Below are 16,379 nucleotides of genomic sequence, written 5' to 3'. Positions count from 1 at the left end.
CCTAGTCATGTGAAGGAGGTGAATATGCTCAGAAAGGGGTTGATATCACAGGGCGTTCACGGATGTCTTCTTCATCCCAGCGCTCAAGAGCGGCTTCGTGAGCATTGGCTAGCTCGACGAGCTAGTACGTCATCACCATCCATTGTGGGGTGCTCACCGTGTGAGACCAGCATAGGAGGCTATTCATCGAGGTAACTCGAGGAGCGAATCACCTGTAGAAATTCTTCTTCCACTCCATCCATCCCATGTGCCTTGCCGCGGGACACCTCTTTGAGGGGTGACGCTGGCATACCCGGCTTGGGCACCAGCACTCTGATGGTTATGTGAAAGATGGCCCGAGGAGAGCTCGTTCATGGGCTCCCTGACATCGCACACGCTAATGAGTGGTGTGATGCATGCCTTGCCAGGAAGCAGTGGCGCATGCCCTTCCCTGATAAGGAAAAATACAGGGCAAGGAAGCCCCTGGAGCTGGTTCATGGGGACCTCTACCGTCCAATCACCCCGGCGACGTCAGGTGGGCATCCCTACATCCTGTTACATGTCAACGACTATAACAGGTTCATATGGCGATGCTCCTTGTCTCCAAGGATGAGGTGGAGAGAGCCATTGTCAAGCATCAAGCTGCGTGTGCTGTGCATGGATCATGGTGCGAGCTCACGTTGGCCACCTTCTACAAGCACTTCGACGACAAAGGGGTACAATGACATCTATGGACCCATACTCCCCATAGCAGAACGGCGTTGTCGAGCGAAGGAACCAGATGGTGCTCAAGATGGCATGCTGCTTGCTCAAGTAAAAGAAGGTGACGACCATTTTCTCGGGAGAGGTCGTGCTCACAGCCATCTTCATCCTCAACCGTTACTTCACAAGGAGTATCAATGGCAAGATGCCCTACTAGGCGTGCTAAGGGATGATGCCCGACGTACGCTTCTTCCACATTTTTGGCTGGGTTGGGCATGTCAGGATGGCATGCCCACCACTAACGAACTTTGACGAAAGGAGCACCCCAGTGGTGTTCATGGGCTAGGAAACAAGCTCCAGGGCATACAAGATACACGACATCGCCAAGCGTGTGCGCATCTCCCAGGACATAGTCTTCAACGAGGACGCGCACACTGGAATTGAGAGGCACCCAGGGAGACAACAGTGAGCAGCTCTTTTACCGTTGAGTACCCGGCGTACTGCAACACCCCAGGTTGAGATAGAACTACCTCGATTTCGACCTGGAGGTGAACCAGGAGCGTGGTCCCACGATGATCATGCAAGTGACCTATGCCGCAAAGATGCTCGAGCAGGCAAGCATGGAGAATTGCCACGCTGTGCATGCTTTGTTGGAAGCGTGGCTGAAGCTCAACGGGGAAAGCCCCGAGAAGACGATGAATGCTACGTTCTACGGCAACATTATCGGGTGCCTCAGATACCTCATGCACAGCCGGCTGGACATTGCATTCGTTGTCGGGATAGCTTAGCAGGTACATGGAAGCCACGTCATGCGATCACCTTGCTGCCGTCAAGCACCTGCTCTGATAAATCCTGGGTAAGCTCACCCTCGAATACGTGCATCATCGTGGCGGCGGCGAGAACCTACTCGGCTACAGCGATTCTGACCATGCAGGTGACATGGGCTCCCGGAAAAGCACCTCGGGCATGCTATTTCTTCTTGGGAGTAGCCCCATCAGCTAGCAATCCATGAGGCAGAAGGTGGTGGTCGCATCTTCATGCAAGGCGGAGTACATCGCTGCAGCAACAACAACTTGCCATGGAATCTGGTTGTCTCGCCTCCTCAGTGAAATACTGGATTAAGACACCGCACCTGAGCTCATGTTAGTTGACAAAAACTCGGTGATCTCTCTCTGCAAGAATCCAGTGTTTCGACCAAAATAAGAACATCGATCTCCGCTATCACTTCGTACATGTCTGCGTCTAGAAGGGCAGGGTGAACATTAAGTTCGTCGGGACTGGTGAGCAGAAGGCCGACATCCTGACAAAGGTTCTTGGCCGCGTCCGGTCTCAGAAACTGCACGACAAGATCGGAATCGTTGTTGTCCAACCCCGGCGACAGGGTTGAGGGGAGAATGTTGGGTTCAACCTCGTCTCCCGGCAAGCCCCATGTAGCAGTCTGCACATGGGTTGGCCCAAAGTGGGGACCCATGTGTTGACTACACATGAGGCAGCCCATCATGACATAGATGGCATGGTAGTGTAGAGTGGTACTCATCCACTCTCATTGGTATGACATGGTATGGTCTTAGTCTAGGTAGTAGGTAGTTATAGACGTGATATGTTTTATGTGCTCTGTACAACATATAATCAATGGAACGCTTCAATCTGGAGTAAGAGAGATTGTAGCGAGAACCACATATTTCTCCTTTCTCTCTCACTTTTCCTTTCGCTCGCTTGCATCCGGCACCAAGCTTCCCTTCCCGGGCAAAGCTCCGCTTGGGCTAACAAGCATCATATCGTGCATTTCACAACAAAGAAAATAAACGAGGGGGAAATGACATCATGGGTTCTGATCCGGCCACCACGTCAGCAGACCTAGGATTTGCACCGCCAGCCATTCTCTACTAATTGCAGGCCTGCTGGCACCTGGCCGGCGCGGCCAGAAACGGGAAAGAAACGCAAACCAATACTTCCCGCCCAGAAACAGGAAAAGGAAATTAATAACCCGCCCGCGTCCTCCCCCGTTCCACCCTCTTAGACGCCCGGCCGGCTAGCACTCCCTCCCTCTCCCTTCCTCTCTTGCTAGCCTACCCCCAGCGAACCTCGCCCAGATCTCGTCCCAAGCATGGATGCATCTGGCGCCGGCCCCTCCTCCAACCCCACTCCCACCAGGCCTCGTCTCACGGTGGACGTTGAGGGGCGGCCTTCACCAACCCCGCCTCCGGCGCTTCATGCTGGGGACGCCATCGTCGTCGACCCAATGAGAGGGCCACGCACCGTGGAGGAAATCTACGAGGACTTCTCTGCCCGCCGCAGCGCCCTCGTCCAAGCCCTCGCCACCGGTAACGGCCGTAGCACCCTTCTTAATTAGTTATCACCATTGTCTCCGTGAGACGTGCAGATCGATCTGACGCCAGGGTTTCTCCTCTGCTTGTTGCCGTGCGTGCAGATCAGGAGGAATTATATGGTCTGTTATGTGAGCCAGGTAAGAGATCCTGCTTTGCTGGGCCGGATGCATGAAATCTTATTAGATCCATTTTCGACAATAAGAAAAAAACACTGTGGATCCACGTGTCTGCCAATCACCGGGCTTCATGTTCTACGTACGTGCAGGTAAAAAAGCACTGTGCTTGTACGGCCACTCGGACGGGAGCTGGGAGTTGAAGCGGCCGGATGAGTTGGCGCCACCCGACATGCCGGAGGCGACTCTGGGCGTCAACTTCCGGCCGGATTACATAAGCCCTTTTGCCTGGCTCGAGTTCATTGCCCAACGCGCTGACTCGTGGCTCATCAGCGTCGCATTTTTCTTTGCCGCTTGCCTCAACGCCAATCACAGGTATGCACTACTCCCTTCATCCCATCATATAAGAGAGTTCTCTAGCTAGTGTCAAAGACGCTTTTATATTATGGAATGGAGGGAGTATCAAATAACTACAGTCTATGTATTTCATTTCAGGTAGAAGGATGCATTCAACAGTTCTTTTTTATGCGCGTGTAGAGTAAAATTTAAGCCTTTTATATGTTTAATGCACACATGAGAAACGGGGCGGTAACCGATTTAATTAAGCATGTAATCATAGAAGAATGTCAGTTGAATGTGGTAGGAAAAACAGTGTGCAATTCCTATGATTTCAAACATGTCTTTAAAAGATTCTCTTTAAAAACAATACATTATATGTTGTTTTCTCCTATTTTGATATAAATTTTCTGTTGAGAAATGGGAGGGGGGAAACAGCCGCAATAGACCAGTCGTCATGCACAAGCAATTGTTAGAGGATCATTGTTAAATGATGAACTATTCTTTTTCTGGATGACGTTGATCTTCTCTTTAAATAATTACTGATTTTAGAGCTTAGTTCCACTATGCATGAAAGAACGTCATGTGTGATATATTGCTTACACATCCTATTACTGATTCGATGATGTTCCTTCACTCCTTTCAGGATGCGTTTATTTGATATGATGAACAATTTGCCAACTGTCTATCGAACATTGTATCACTTCCACAAGATTGTTTGGCTACCTACGCCACCATCTCCAGTTTTGATGCAAAATGTGTACAATCCAAATGAATATTCGGGTGCACCTGCTCAAGACAGCGTGCCACAATCTCCAGACTTAATGGAAAATGTGTCCAATCCAAACATAAAGTCTATAACACCTGTTGAAGAGAACGTGCCACAACTATCTCAAGACTCCTGGCAAAACGTGTCCGATCCAAACAAGAACTATAGGATGCTTGCTGAAGAAGATGAAGAGGATCAGGAAGTTAGCAAGCGATACTTTTGCGGAGAGTGTGGTGCTCCGTACCATGCCAATGGGTTTTGGATCTGCTGTAACGTATGTGATCTGTGGTTCCATGGCAGATGTGTGAAGATAACTGCTTCTAAATCAGCACATATCAAGGATTACAAGTGTCCTGACTGCACCCTCGAAGATACCAGAGAGTAGAATACTATATGCACCCTTTTTTTATTGTAGGGTATGCGGTCCCATTTATATGGAAAATGCTTAAGTACAAAAGTAGTGAGAGAGGCGGTCCATTATTTTCGCATTTGATGGGGATTTGGATATATTTTTACAGAATTCACTTTACAAATTAGTCACTGTAAGAAAATTATGTGTGTTCAAAGACATGTGAGTCTGATAGGAGATACTCCCTCCATTTTTGTATACAAGGCCACAAACTCATATTGCAGGTACCAAGGCAAAAGTTAATGTCTTCTAAGTCAATGTTGCAAGGCAGTTTATCTCCTTGTTTGTCGTGTAAATTAATGTGTATTCTTCTCTTTCATGCACATCAAGCCAATGCTCTCACTCCCGCATGCATGCAAGGGGTAGTTAATGTCCTCCTTTACTAGTACTACGAGGCAAACACCATTAATATTGCATCGATTGGTGTTAGTGGCCTTATATATCTGCAAATTGTTATTTTGATAGTGGCCTTGTATATAAAAATGGAGGGAGTAACATAAAAACATCCAACTATTCTCATTCTCATTTCTTAATGTATATATAGCCAGATCTTAAATTTGAGTACGCACTTATTTATTAATATTCTGCGCTTCAATTTTGGACTTAATGAGCAGTGTGAATTCATGGTAACTGAGATTTACCACTAGTAGAAAACAGAGCTTTGGTTGGGGCCTGGCCAGCCCATTAGTCCCGATTCGTGAGCCCGGGGGGCGGCCGGGGCCTCGTGGGCATTGGTCCCGGTTTGTCTGGATTCATTTGTCCCGGTTCCTTGCACGAACCCCCCAAAACCCTATAATTTTTGAACTGTGGTCTGGTGCTGTTTTTACCCGCAAAATTCCCTTTTTTGTGTTGCCTACAAATTAAGGGAGGTCCCTTTGATGTACTAAAGCAGTGTTAATTAATTTGGATCAGATGCAGTAATTTTAAAAACGGAACTTACAAATACATGTCAAAAACATTTAAGTAAGATAGCAGATATATGCTCATGTATAGAGAGAATGATTTTTTTTAATCTCAAAGGAAGAAATGAAACTTGAGTTCGGTAGACACCCCCTACAAACCATATAAAGGGTAATATGGACTTTTCACACTTTCATATATATGATGAGTTGTCGATAGGTATGTATATATGTAGTATGTTTACCTTTTTTCTTCTCTTCACTTAAAGTTTCATATTTTTTTAAATGTAAAAATAATGCAGCCAGCACGTTAGACTATAAAACAAGGTAACCAACAGACCACGTTACTAGTTGTGACATTTATAGGTATGACAGCTATCTTAGTTATAATACGCAGTGGTTTTCCAATTATTGTTGGCCGACTTTTCATCTGTTTCTTCCCTAATTTTTCCCATTTTTCTCTCCTTTTTTAAAAGTCATGAACTTCTATTAAATTTATCAAATAGTTTCCAAATCTGTGAACTTTTTTCGAGTCCTTAATTTTTTTGATAAAAATCCATGAACCCTTTTCCAAGACATGTGATTTTTTTTCAAAATTGATGAAATTTTTTTCACATACGATGTGTTTTTTAAAATCCAGCTGGCAAGCTGAGGTTCCCAAAATCAGGAACATTTTTTTGCATCTTTCTTTGGTAAACTTTTTTTTTGAAAATCTATAAAAAAAAATTTCAAATCCGTGAACATTTTTCTAAAAATTGATGTGCTTTTTAAAATCTTCGAACGTTTAGGCCGGCCTAATAGGCGCCTAAAAGGAGCGATGCTATCGCCTAGTTGGGCCAAAGCCTAAGCATTCTTTTCTTTTATATATTTTTCTTCTCTTTTCATGTTAATTCATTTTCTTCTTTTTGAACTTTATTATTGTGTTTAAAACTTGGTTACTTCTTTAGATAGTAATTTTAAATATATTTTTACATCAAACCTGTCATATATTCCTATCATGGGCATGCCCACCTGGTAGCAAAAGTTAAGACCATTTCATGAATGGCTAAAAAAATCCAACGGAGGGTGTTCGGGTGGCCACAAGGTTTCGCTTGAGAGAACCCTGTATCCCGACATCCTTGAAATGACCCAATTTTTCCATGCCCTTGTACGATCAATTCAAGGTACAATGCCAAGTTGTTATGGTTTTTGATATTTTTTTGCATTTTTTGAAATTTTCTCGATCAAAAAAGAGCGATAAATGGCAGGACGTGTCGCAAACTTGCATACGGTATCGGGAGTCGTTAAAACCTGACATGGAGGCCACGCATTGGCATGCCCACATGCTTACAAAAGTTGGGGGTCATTTGAAGAATGTCCAAAAATAGACATTGCTTAATGGATGGTGTTCGGTTAGGCTAGAAGGCTCCGCCTCAGAGCACGTTGTTCCCGACATCCTTTAAATGATCCTAATTTTTTCCATGAACTTGTACGACAAATTCAAGGGATCATGTCAAGTTGTTTTAGTTTCGACAAACTTTGCCTTTTCTGGAGTATTTTTGGTCATAAAAGGCCGATGAATGGTCACACATGACGCAACTTGCATATGGTGCCAGAAATCGTTCAAATCTGGCATGGATGGCTACCATGGGCATGCCCACTTCCTTGAAGAAGTTGGTAACATTTTAAGAATGTCCAAAACTAGACCATGCTCAATGAAAGGTGTTTACGTTACCCAGAAGCCTCTTTATGAGAGCACACCGTTTCTCGACATCATTCAAATGGCCCCAAAAAATATCCACCATCTTCTATGACTAATTCAAGGCACCATGCCATGCTGTTTTGGTTTTTGACAAAAAATTTGCATTTTCTAGAGTTTTCTCAGACAAAAAAGGTAGATAAATGGCCGGACGTGTCGCAACTTGCATACCGTGTCAGAAATCATTCAAACTTAGCATTGATGACTACCATGTGCATGGACACCTTCTTGAAAAAGTTGGTGTCATTTCAAGAATGTCCACAACTATCATAAGATACATACCGGGAGATGTGTTCTCGTCGTCGGATCTTGGCCGTCGGATCTGGTCCTTGATGTGTTCTCGTCCGCCTGATCACGAGATGAGCAGATACAGTCTGTTAGATCGAGGTGAGTCACTGTAGATCGAAACAGTGTCAAAACTTCGTGCCACTGCCTGTAATTATTAGGTCTCACCGAGGGCAAAGCTGGGATTTTTCATGGGCCCGTGGAAACGTGTTGGTGGCTGATTGGCCTGCGGATCGATGAGGCGAGGGGGAGCGACCAATCCCCAACTCGACCTCCCTCGATCTGCCGTACACCCTACCATCGCGCCGCTGCCGTCGCTGCCGCTCGCCTCGGCCCCCGTCCCGGACCTCACGCTGCACGGCGCCTCCTCCCCGCGCCGACGACCTCCCCTTGCTCCGCCTCTTCTTCCTGTCCGGCTAGAACCACGGCGCATGGCCTCTCACGCTCCCTCGCGACCCTCAGCCATGGCTAGGGTTTCAGGCTGGGCAGTGCCTTCACCGCCGGCGCGGCTCCGGTGGATTCCGACGGCTCCTCTCCGTCTCCTCCCTCGCCCTCACATGTGGTTATGCTTCCCACTGGCCACGAGGTGCAGCCTTGCAGGGGCACATCGGGCTGGGCCTCCTCTGCTTCCAGTGAGTTCACCCTCCTCCTTTCCGATCCGCTCTGGCTCTCACCCTCTCCTCTTCTTCCTTTTCTCTCAGATTTGGTGCAGCAGATGCTGTGGGGTTCAGTGCTTTATAGATATGTCTCTGTACATTGGCATGATATCTAAGACAAGTCTGAGGCCATAGGATTGTCATCATGTGTGTTATTTAGTTACACAAAATGTCTTATACTGTCTATTTCTACTTTGCATTGTTTGCCTAATCTGCTAATTGTTCGGTGATGTGTAGGTGAACGGTTCACTGAGATTGTTGGAAGTCCTTATTACAGGCTCCAGATGTGTACATTGGCATGATATCTAAGAGAAACTATGGCCAAGAGGTTGATGTTTGGAGTGCAGGAGTGATTCTTTACATCCTTCTTTGCGGTGTCCCTCCATTCAGGGCAGGTCAGTTTTGTACCTGGAAATGGTCAATTGTTTTGGTGGCATCAGTCAACTACATTAAACATGCATGGATACTAAAAGTGGACAGTGCTGCTTCTAAACGGATGTTGCCATTGACAAGGTTACTAATATAACTTGGTGTCATCGCAGGCTGTGTAGTTTACACTCTACATCAGTTTATCTAGCTATTTACAGCTCACTCTGATCTAATTAGATAAATCTTGAACATAAGCCATCTACTGTTGATGTTCTGATGCACAAGGCATGACCTAATCAGATGAATCTTAAACATAAGCCTCCTACTGTTGATGTCCCGTTGGACAAGGCAGATATCTCCTTCTTTCATCTTATATTTCTTTGCAAATGCCCCCCACCCCTTGGTAATGGACTTCAGTTCGCTCAACCGCCGAACCTTTAACCTGACATCAGAGTCAAATGGCTTCGCTTCACCCTCTAGCTGAAGGCAGATGGGTCTTTTTCTTTCTTTTGCGTGCGGGAAACTACACACCTTAGTATATTCCTTGCACAAGACCTACTCATAAAAGCACAAATTCACAGATTCAGGTCAATGGTTGATTCAAAGGAAATAGTCCATGTACTTCTAAGAGGTAGTGCAATTTTTTAGACGAGCAATCAGCGCCGCGCCGCAATGCAATGCAAAAGTCGGTCTTGAAATTTCATTGCAAAATCAACCACAAATAATCTTTCTATATAAATTATCTATCCAGGTGGTCGGCACATCTTATAACTCAACTGGATCTTTTTGTTAACAAGCAGCTAGACCCAAGGTACTAATGTCCAATTGCTCGGTCATTTTGATATTTAGTCTCTCAAGAGTTCTTTTCATAGTTTATTATTCTTCAAGTTCCACTTTCATCTTACTCAGTCGTGTCCAAATGCCTTTTCTATAAATTATTCTGAGACAAGGTGTGTTGCTGCTATGCTCCGATGTATACTTACGTGGTTCTTGCTTCTTATTTTTCGAGCGTGTGTGTATGATGATGTTGGTTTGTTGCCATTGCGCATGGTCCGGTTGCGGCTCATGCTCAAGCCATGGTGTTGGGTTGGTAGGTGGTCGTGGGCGTGGCCGCGGGCGGTCTGCTGGTCGTCGTGGACGAGCCACTGGCCGTGGAGGTTCTAATATAGGGCGTGCTCCTGTTTCTGATCATGTTGCTGCTTGCCGGGTGCCTGCCGCTGGAGATGAGCCTCGTGACAGGCGTAGGGGTGTGAGTTGGTGCGCGCCTGCTGCTGGAGCTGAGCCTATCGCCAGGCGCGGGCGTGGCGCTCGGCGGGTGCCTGCTGCTGGGCATGGCGCCATACCTCGCTCAAGTGGTAGGGGTGTTCGTGGCCGTGTCCCTGGTCGTGGTGCTGATCCTGGGCATGCAGCCGCTGCTATACATGTGCCTGTCCTTGGTCGTGCTGCTGATCCTGGGCACGACGCCGCTTCTGTGCATAGAAAATTCATCTCTGCTGTCAACCATCTTGGAATTGACAGTAAGAACTTACCAGTACCTCCCTTCTCTGTTTCTACTTATTTTCTGGAGTAACTTTGTTCCTCACTATTCTTTCATGTTTATGCAAAAGGTGTGCCGAAAAGGATACTTGAGCTCATGAATGTTGAGAAACTCACTAGGGAAGATGTTGCAAGTCATCAACAAGCAAGCCACTTAATTAACTTTCTTGTAGTTATCAGCAGATCAGTACCGTGTGCGTTCCATACTTGCCGAGCTTTATATGTACTGCAGCCAGCAGCTAGGCATACAGAGATAATACTTAGAAAAAGTTATAACTAAGAGTTAACTTTTGCTGTGTGTGGCTCTACGCATTATATATTCTGCAACTTCTATTATGTTTTTTTTGAGAAAACGCAAGGGACCTTTGTGTTTCATTTCATTGAGAAGGGAGTGGAAATGATACATGTTTCTAGCAACAAGAAAAAGTGACATGCCATATCTATGGATCTTACTCCATGGGGTATCCATCAACGTATGATGTTTCACAAGGAAATGAGTTTCCTGCATTCTCATGTTAAAAAGAATTATAAAGAAACCAAGCAGAATATGATGTCAAAGTTTTAAGTTATTATTGGGTTCGTCCACCAATCAAGGTTTGCCGAAAGTTATCAACTTCTGCTTTGTATCATGCATTTCTGTTTGTGCAAGAAATCCAATTGAAATTTGTCTGTTGTCGTTCGCATGTACTTTCTTTTGTTGCTTATATATATTTCAACCACTTACTTATGTTGTCTCTAAATCATTTTCGACGACTCAGGTTGACCACACTATTGTGATATTCTTGGCCAGGATCACTTTATATCATGTTGGGCCATCTTGAAATTCATAGAGCCTTTTATCATCGAAGGATGTACTCACAGAACACAATGAGTGGACTGTGCTTTTCTAAACTTTTGTCCATAGCAGTGGGATATGTTTTCTGCAGTGCACGGCTACCCTCTAATGTATGTTTCCTGCACTGTGCGGCTACCCTCTAATGCACTACTCAACCTTCAGTCTCTTTTTGTACGAATGACATGATCTAATTATTATGAATGACCTGTGAGTGTGTTGCTTTCTATATAAATGACTTGCTCTATTTCTGATCTATCAGACTCTGTGTTTTTGGTCTATTCGTTTTTGCCAAACTTATGCGTCGAGCTTTGAGGTACTCTGAAATTTCTTGGATCTGTTCAGGTCGCGATGGCTGGCTAAGAGATCTAGGTTCATGGCTCGCTAGGTTCAGCCGTTCCACTAACAGCTGTCTCCGAGCACTTGCACAGGTCAGCTGATATACGTCATGTCCCCTCTCTGGCTTTACTGGATGCTGCAAATATATGATCAGTGTGAATCCGCAATTTTTATAATCAAAGGAAGCACTCACAGATGTAAACACTAATATAGGGTTTGTAGATGCTTACAGATAGCAGTAAATAAGTAGTACAGTGTGATGATTTAAACTCTGTTTTTTATATGACATTCATATAGTTAATAGCTTTGTTGTCACTATTGCTGCTGCATGATTTGTTCAGAGAAACTTACTGAATGATAACCAGACTCACCTTTGCATCTGTTTTTGTCAGAAAAACTTGAATTGTTTTCTGAACTTGCACTAAATATGTTCATGTTTGTGTTCCAATTGGAAGCAAATTTTTTTTTGGTAACTGCTATTTGATTCCAGATTATCTGTGTTTTTAAGTAGTACATGTTCATGTTTGCCTATCAGTGGGAGGCCAAAAATATTTCTGTTAAAGTACTGCAAGATAACCAGACTCACCTTTGCATATACATTTTGTTCAAAAAAATGAATCATGCACCGGACTTGCACTAATTATGTTCATGTTTGTGTTTCCGTGGGAAGCAAAATTCATTTCTGTTAAATTAATGCAAGGTAACCAAACCCACCTTTGCATATATATTTTAGTTGAAAGACAATTGAACCATATATGTTGGGTGCCGATAAAGTTATCTATTGGTTCCTTCTGTTGCTTTATTCAGCTTCTATTGGTTCTGTTTCTCACGAAAACTAACTTATGTTGAGTTTCTATTGGTTGTGTCTCTTTCCAGGTTGAGTTGAGCATATGTATACCTACCTTAGTCGGTGAGGTTTCTCTACCTTCACTCTGTGACTCAGATTGATTTCTTTTCTAGGCTTTTACTATATAACGTGTCTGTACTATTGTTGCACGTCTCTAATTGCATGTTTATGTTGCTGAAAGCACAACCACTAATACTATGTTGTTGATAGATAGAAGATTTTAGAAGCGCATTGTTTCAGAATTAAGAACTTTATGTCTCTGATATGGAAGTATGTACTCGCTCCCTTTCTTTTTAGTCCGCATATAAGGTTTGGTCAAAGTCAAGCTTTGTGCAGTTTGACTAATTTTATATTAAAAAATATAAACATTCACTGAAATCAATATTATCAGATGCACCATGAGACGTATTTTCATACTTTATAGTTTTAGTATTGTAGATGTTCGTATTTTTTTATATAAATTTGGTCAAACTTTGTGTAGTTTGACTTTTACCAAATCTTATACGCGGAGCAAAAAGAAACGGAGGGAGTATTATGTTGTTGTTGCCAAGATCTAGCATTCTAATTGTTGATCATTTTCTAGAAAATAAGATCCCATGGTTATTTGTGTTGTGACTTTGCAGGCAAAAATAATTATGTGTGGTTTCATGGACTCTTACCTTATTGATGGGCACCATGCAGAGCTTGAGGAGATGTAGGCCAGTGTGCCACCTCTTTCGCTTTTCAAGTGATCGATGAGCCACCTTCTTTGCTTCAGAGGCTTCTTGTGTCACCATAGGTTTGTGATTCTTATCTGTTGCCCATTGTAGGCCATGTAGAATACTAAGATAAAATAATTTTAATTTTATCTTTTATATTCTTTTATGTTAAAGAGGCTACACTGTATCCAGATCATTGTATATTATCCAGAGTGATTCTCCTTCATATAGACTAAATTATTTTCTCCCTGTCCATGAGACGCACTATTTGAATAGTTTGCCTAACACAACATGCCCTTTAGCAGACCCGTGTGTCACAACATGCAAGCAAATCAAATGAAGGATTGTGGACAAAGTTATATATCAACCAAATTGAATGAAGGCGTGTGGACAAAGTTATATATCCAATAGTCAACCATGTAGTTTACTGTCGTGCAGTATGAAAAACAGTGTAAATAAGTTACCTGGGACTAATACTATGGCCTGCTTTTGGTTTCTATCATACTAAACCTTTCTTAGGTATTTCACGTCACATTGTATAACAAATGCGCCGATGGCATGTAGATAGGGCCATCTTTTAGATATTTTACGGGGTGATTACTGTTGTGAGTTTCTACCATCACCTACTCTTTGAGTTATATCATATATATTTCCATCCTGGGGTATATTGAGTAATATCAGATGTAAATTGAAAAAGAGCTATATCAAGGGTTTGATCATTGAGCTTTTTTTGATTAATTCCTTGATACATTTTCATGTTGATATAGTCTCTCCATTTCCATACTTAATAGACACACGCATGTGGGAGTAGGGTTTTGGCAAATAGCACCTCTTTGATTAAGTTGTCCTGTTACATGTGCTAAACTTGCTATCCTACTAATGCATCATGTGGCTTGTCTTCACCGCTTGGTCATATCGGTTGGACTGGCACCCTCGCGCCAAGGCGCGTTGCCGATCTAGTACCATGTTCAATGAAGGGGGTTTGGGTTGCCGACAAAGCTCCGTTTGTAAGCACGTTGTATCTCGACAACCTTCGAATGGGCCCGAATTTTTTTCTACCATCTGCTATATGACCAATTCAAGGCACAATCCAAAATTGTTTCTGTTTTCGTTTTTTTTTTTGCATCTTCTGGAGTTTTCTAAGTGAAAAAGGCAGATAAATGACCGGACTTGTCGCAACTTGCATATGGTGTCGGAAATCATTTAAACCGGGCATGGATGACTACCACGGGCATGCCCACTTGCTTGCAAAATCCTAGGTCATTTTAAGAATGTCCAAAATTAGATCGTGTTCAATGCAGGGTGTTTCGTAAAGCTAGAAGAGTATGTTTTAAAGCACGTTGTCTTTCCACATCGGTCAAATGGCCCCAGTTTTTTCACCAACCTGTGTGACCAATTCAAGGCGTTATGCCAAGTTGTTTGGATTCTTGAATTTTTTTTTGTATTTTCTAGAGTTTTCTCAATGAAAAGGGTCTGATATCCTGCCAGACGTATGGCAACGTGCAAACAGTGTCGAAGTCATTTAAACCTGGCTCGGATGGCTCATATGTTCGCGCAAGGCTGCTGCCAGAAGTTGGGGTCATTTATCCATGGTCCAAAAAAACACCAGTTAAGAGGAGTGTGCTAGACTAGGCCAGACGGATGGATCTATAAGCATGTAGTTTTTCCTAATTTGAATGCTTTAGTTATTTGCAGTTTTAGTCATTATCAATTAACATGAATATTTTCTCATAGCGTAACCCCTTCTTGAAATTTTGTCAATAATTTTGATGTTTTAAATTGTGTATGAAAATTTTATAAAATTGAACATTTTTCAAAATTGTTAACAAATTTCCAATAATTTATGTTGAACACAAATTGCATACTACGTACTTTTTTAAAACTTATCAACTTTTCTAAAAAGCAATCATTTTTTAAATTTGGGAACAAAAATTATAAAAAATGGGAACATACATACATGATACAATGGTTGTTTGGAGACACATACACATACACTAGACTACATGCATGAATCTATCACGAAGAAATCAGCAGAAATGACATGCGCGCACACGTGTACAAGTCTAGCTTGCACAAATCGATTTGAGATTTGCACATGCATCCACGTGGTACTTACTACGTTCCTCCACACAAAATAAATATAGACTCACATAACCCTTGAACAACTTGAGTAGTACAAAGATTCTAAAAAAATATTGAGTGGTTCAAATTACTACAGGGAGCAAATAATAGTAAATTTCGTGATTTACATTCTCAGCAGCGGTGGCGTTGTCGAGTGGCTAGCTCCCCCGAACTGGATGATGAGGTTATGATTTCGACCCTTCGCGCTAGTTTTCTTATTTATTTTTCCAGCATTTTTACCGTGCGTGCTCAAAAGGCAAGTGGCCTCTCGTCTGGTGGGCCAGCCCAGTTGTGCACCCTATCCGTGCTTGGTAATTACTCCAAAAAAAACTCAAAGATGATGTACTTTCAAAATAACTATCGTGGCCTTTATTATGAAAGAGTATGAGGTAATCTCAAGCGTTAATGTATTTAAGAGGGGTCTACCGAAGCAGAAATGCTAAACTAAACATCAATGGGGGTAGCCAAGTGAGCCTTGCTCTTGACGGACAGTTAGGTTGCTCACATGCCTCGGCCACTTGTTGACGGAGCTACATGACCTTACACTGCGAGCTTGGCGTGGAGAAACGTGGCCATATGCTCAGCCCTCCTCCATTGGGAAGAGCTTCATGAAGAAGTTGATTGCACAGTGGGAAGATCGATGTAGTAGCAAGACAGCGAGCCACCGGCAAGGTAGATGGCAAAGTCGTGGCTCTCACACGCATGTGGTGGTCCGGCGCTCTATGTTAGCCCGTGAGGCCCGGCCCTGAGGGGGGGCAGGGGGGGCGACCGCCCCGGGCCCCCCGAATCCAGGGGCCCCTCCCAGATAGCCTGTGGGCTTGCGCTAGGAAAACCATGGGCCGTGGCCAGGCGTGGACGCCGGCAGATGACGTATCGAGGCCTTCGTATTTCTTTTCTATTTTTGGGATTCGTTTTCTACTTTCCTCCACGTTCCATCACGTAGCCATCCTGAAATCATGCGGCATACTAATTCCAAGTTTCCAACCTGCATACACCGCCGCCGTCACTTCGCGAAAAATCAAGGAGGTTAGATGCGGAGAAGCAGCCGTCCTGTTCGCGATAAGAACTTGCGTCCCTGCTTATTTTCTTCAAATTCCGTTCCTAATTCTGATCAGCAGTACGTGGTCTCGCCGATTTCTATTCCGGGGCCTCCCAATCGCTCGAGTGTCTAGCCAGTATTCAGAACACGCTTTGCGCTCTCACCTTGGGCACTGGACAAGCACACGCACATCATCGCCGATCCGTCGAGCTCTAGAGCCGGACGTGAACGAGTACAAATCGCTAAATACCCGATCGCTGATGCCGACTCATCCAAGGTATATTATATTATTGTTCTTATCCCTCTATACGTACATTACTAATTAAGTATTTTATCCCTCGCATACATGATGCATAGCTCGCATCCTTCAACCGTTGACATC

General features: G+C 43.9%; 2 protein-coding genes and 1 long non-coding RNA gene across 6 annotated transcripts; all 3 read left to right on the top strand.

Moving 5' to 3' along the window:
• The first annotated feature begins 2,788 nt into the window (after positions 1-2,788).
• On the top strand, positions 2,789-4,614 carry LOC119333091 (PHD finger protein ALFIN-LIKE 3-like). Its single transcript, XM_037606112.1, has 3 exons — positions 2,789-3,005; positions 3,277-3,499; positions 4,107-4,614. Exons 1-3 carry the CDS (start codon positions 2,789-2,791, stop codon positions 4,612-4,614), a joined length of 948 nt encoding a protein of 315 aa, XP_037462009.1.
• A 3,202-nt stretch (positions 4,615-7,816) lies between these two features.
• On the top strand, positions 7,817-10,932 carry LOC119327995 (5E5 antigen-like). 3 transcript variants are annotated; one of them, XM_037601042.1, is made up of 4 exons: positions 7,817-8,192; positions 8,454-8,611; positions 9,680-10,102; positions 10,880-10,932. In XM_037601042.1, the coding sequence occupies exons 2-4, from the start codon at positions 8,515-8,517 to the stop codon at positions 10,882-10,884; spliced, it is 525 nt and encodes a 174-aa protein (XP_037456939.1). In that variant the 5' UTR covers positions 7,817-8,192; positions 8,454-8,514; the 3' UTR covers positions 10,885-10,932. The 3 variants fall into 3 exon arrangements, with proteins under 3 accessions (XP_037456939.1, XP_037456937.1, XP_037456938.1); XM_037601040.1 differs by having other exon boundaries at positions 10,193-10,926; XM_037601041.1 differs by lacking the exon at positions 7,817-8,192 and adding an exon at positions 8,201-8,363 and having other exon boundaries at positions 10,193-10,926.
• Positions 10,933-10,937: 5 nt separating this feature from the next.
• Positions 10,938-12,875, top strand: LOC119327994. 2 transcript variants are annotated; one of them, XR_005158790.1, is made up of 5 exons: positions 10,938-11,066; positions 11,299-11,384; positions 12,169-12,202; positions 12,350-12,409; positions 12,763-12,862. It is a non-coding gene; the product is annotated as an uncharacterized LOC119327994 (long non-coding RNA). The 2 variants fall into 2 exon arrangements; XR_005158789.1 differs by lacking the exon at positions 12,350-12,409 and having other exon boundaries at positions 12,763-12,875.
• The last annotated feature ends 3,504 nt before the right edge of the window (positions 12,876-16,379 follow it).

Source organism: Triticum dicoccoides, chromosome 7A (assembly GCF_002162155.2).
Source record: "Triticum dicoccoides isolate Atlit2015 ecotype Zavitan chromosome 7A, WEW_v2.0, whole genome shotgun sequence".
NCBI lineage: Eukaryota > Viridiplantae > Streptophyta > Magnoliopsida > Poales > Poaceae > Triticum > Triticum dicoccoides.
Note: the sequence above shows the minus strand (reverse complement) of the source record. Positions and strands in the feature narration are given on the sequence as shown.

Excerpts from the sequence above, each read along its gene's own strand:
- LOC119327995 (XM_037601040.1), top strand. The coding sequence starts at position 8,515 with ATGATATCTAAGAGAAACTATGGCCAAGAGGTTGATGTTTGGAGTGCA. Across the intron at positions 8,612-9,679 it reads TGTCCCTCCATTCAGGGCAG|GTGGTCGTGGGCGTGGCCGC; the intron begins GTCAGTTTTGTA and ends TTGGGTTGGTAG. Across the intron at positions 10,103-10,192 it reads CAACCATCTTGGAATTGACA|GTGTGCCGAAAAGGATACTT; the intron begins GTAAGAACTTAC and ends TTTATGCAAAAG.
- LOC119333091 (XM_037606112.1), top strand. The coding sequence starts at position 2,789 with ATGGATGCATCTGGCGCCGGCCCCTCCTCCAACCCCACTCCCACCAGG. Across the intron at positions 3,006-3,276 it reads CGTCCAAGCCCTCGCCACCG|GTAAAAAAGCACTGTGCTTG; the intron begins GTAACGGCCGTA and ends ACGTACGTGCAG. Across the intron at positions 3,500-4,106 it reads TGCCTCAACGCCAATCACAG|GATGCGTTTATTTGATATGA; the intron begins GTATGCACTACT and ends CACTCCTTTCAG.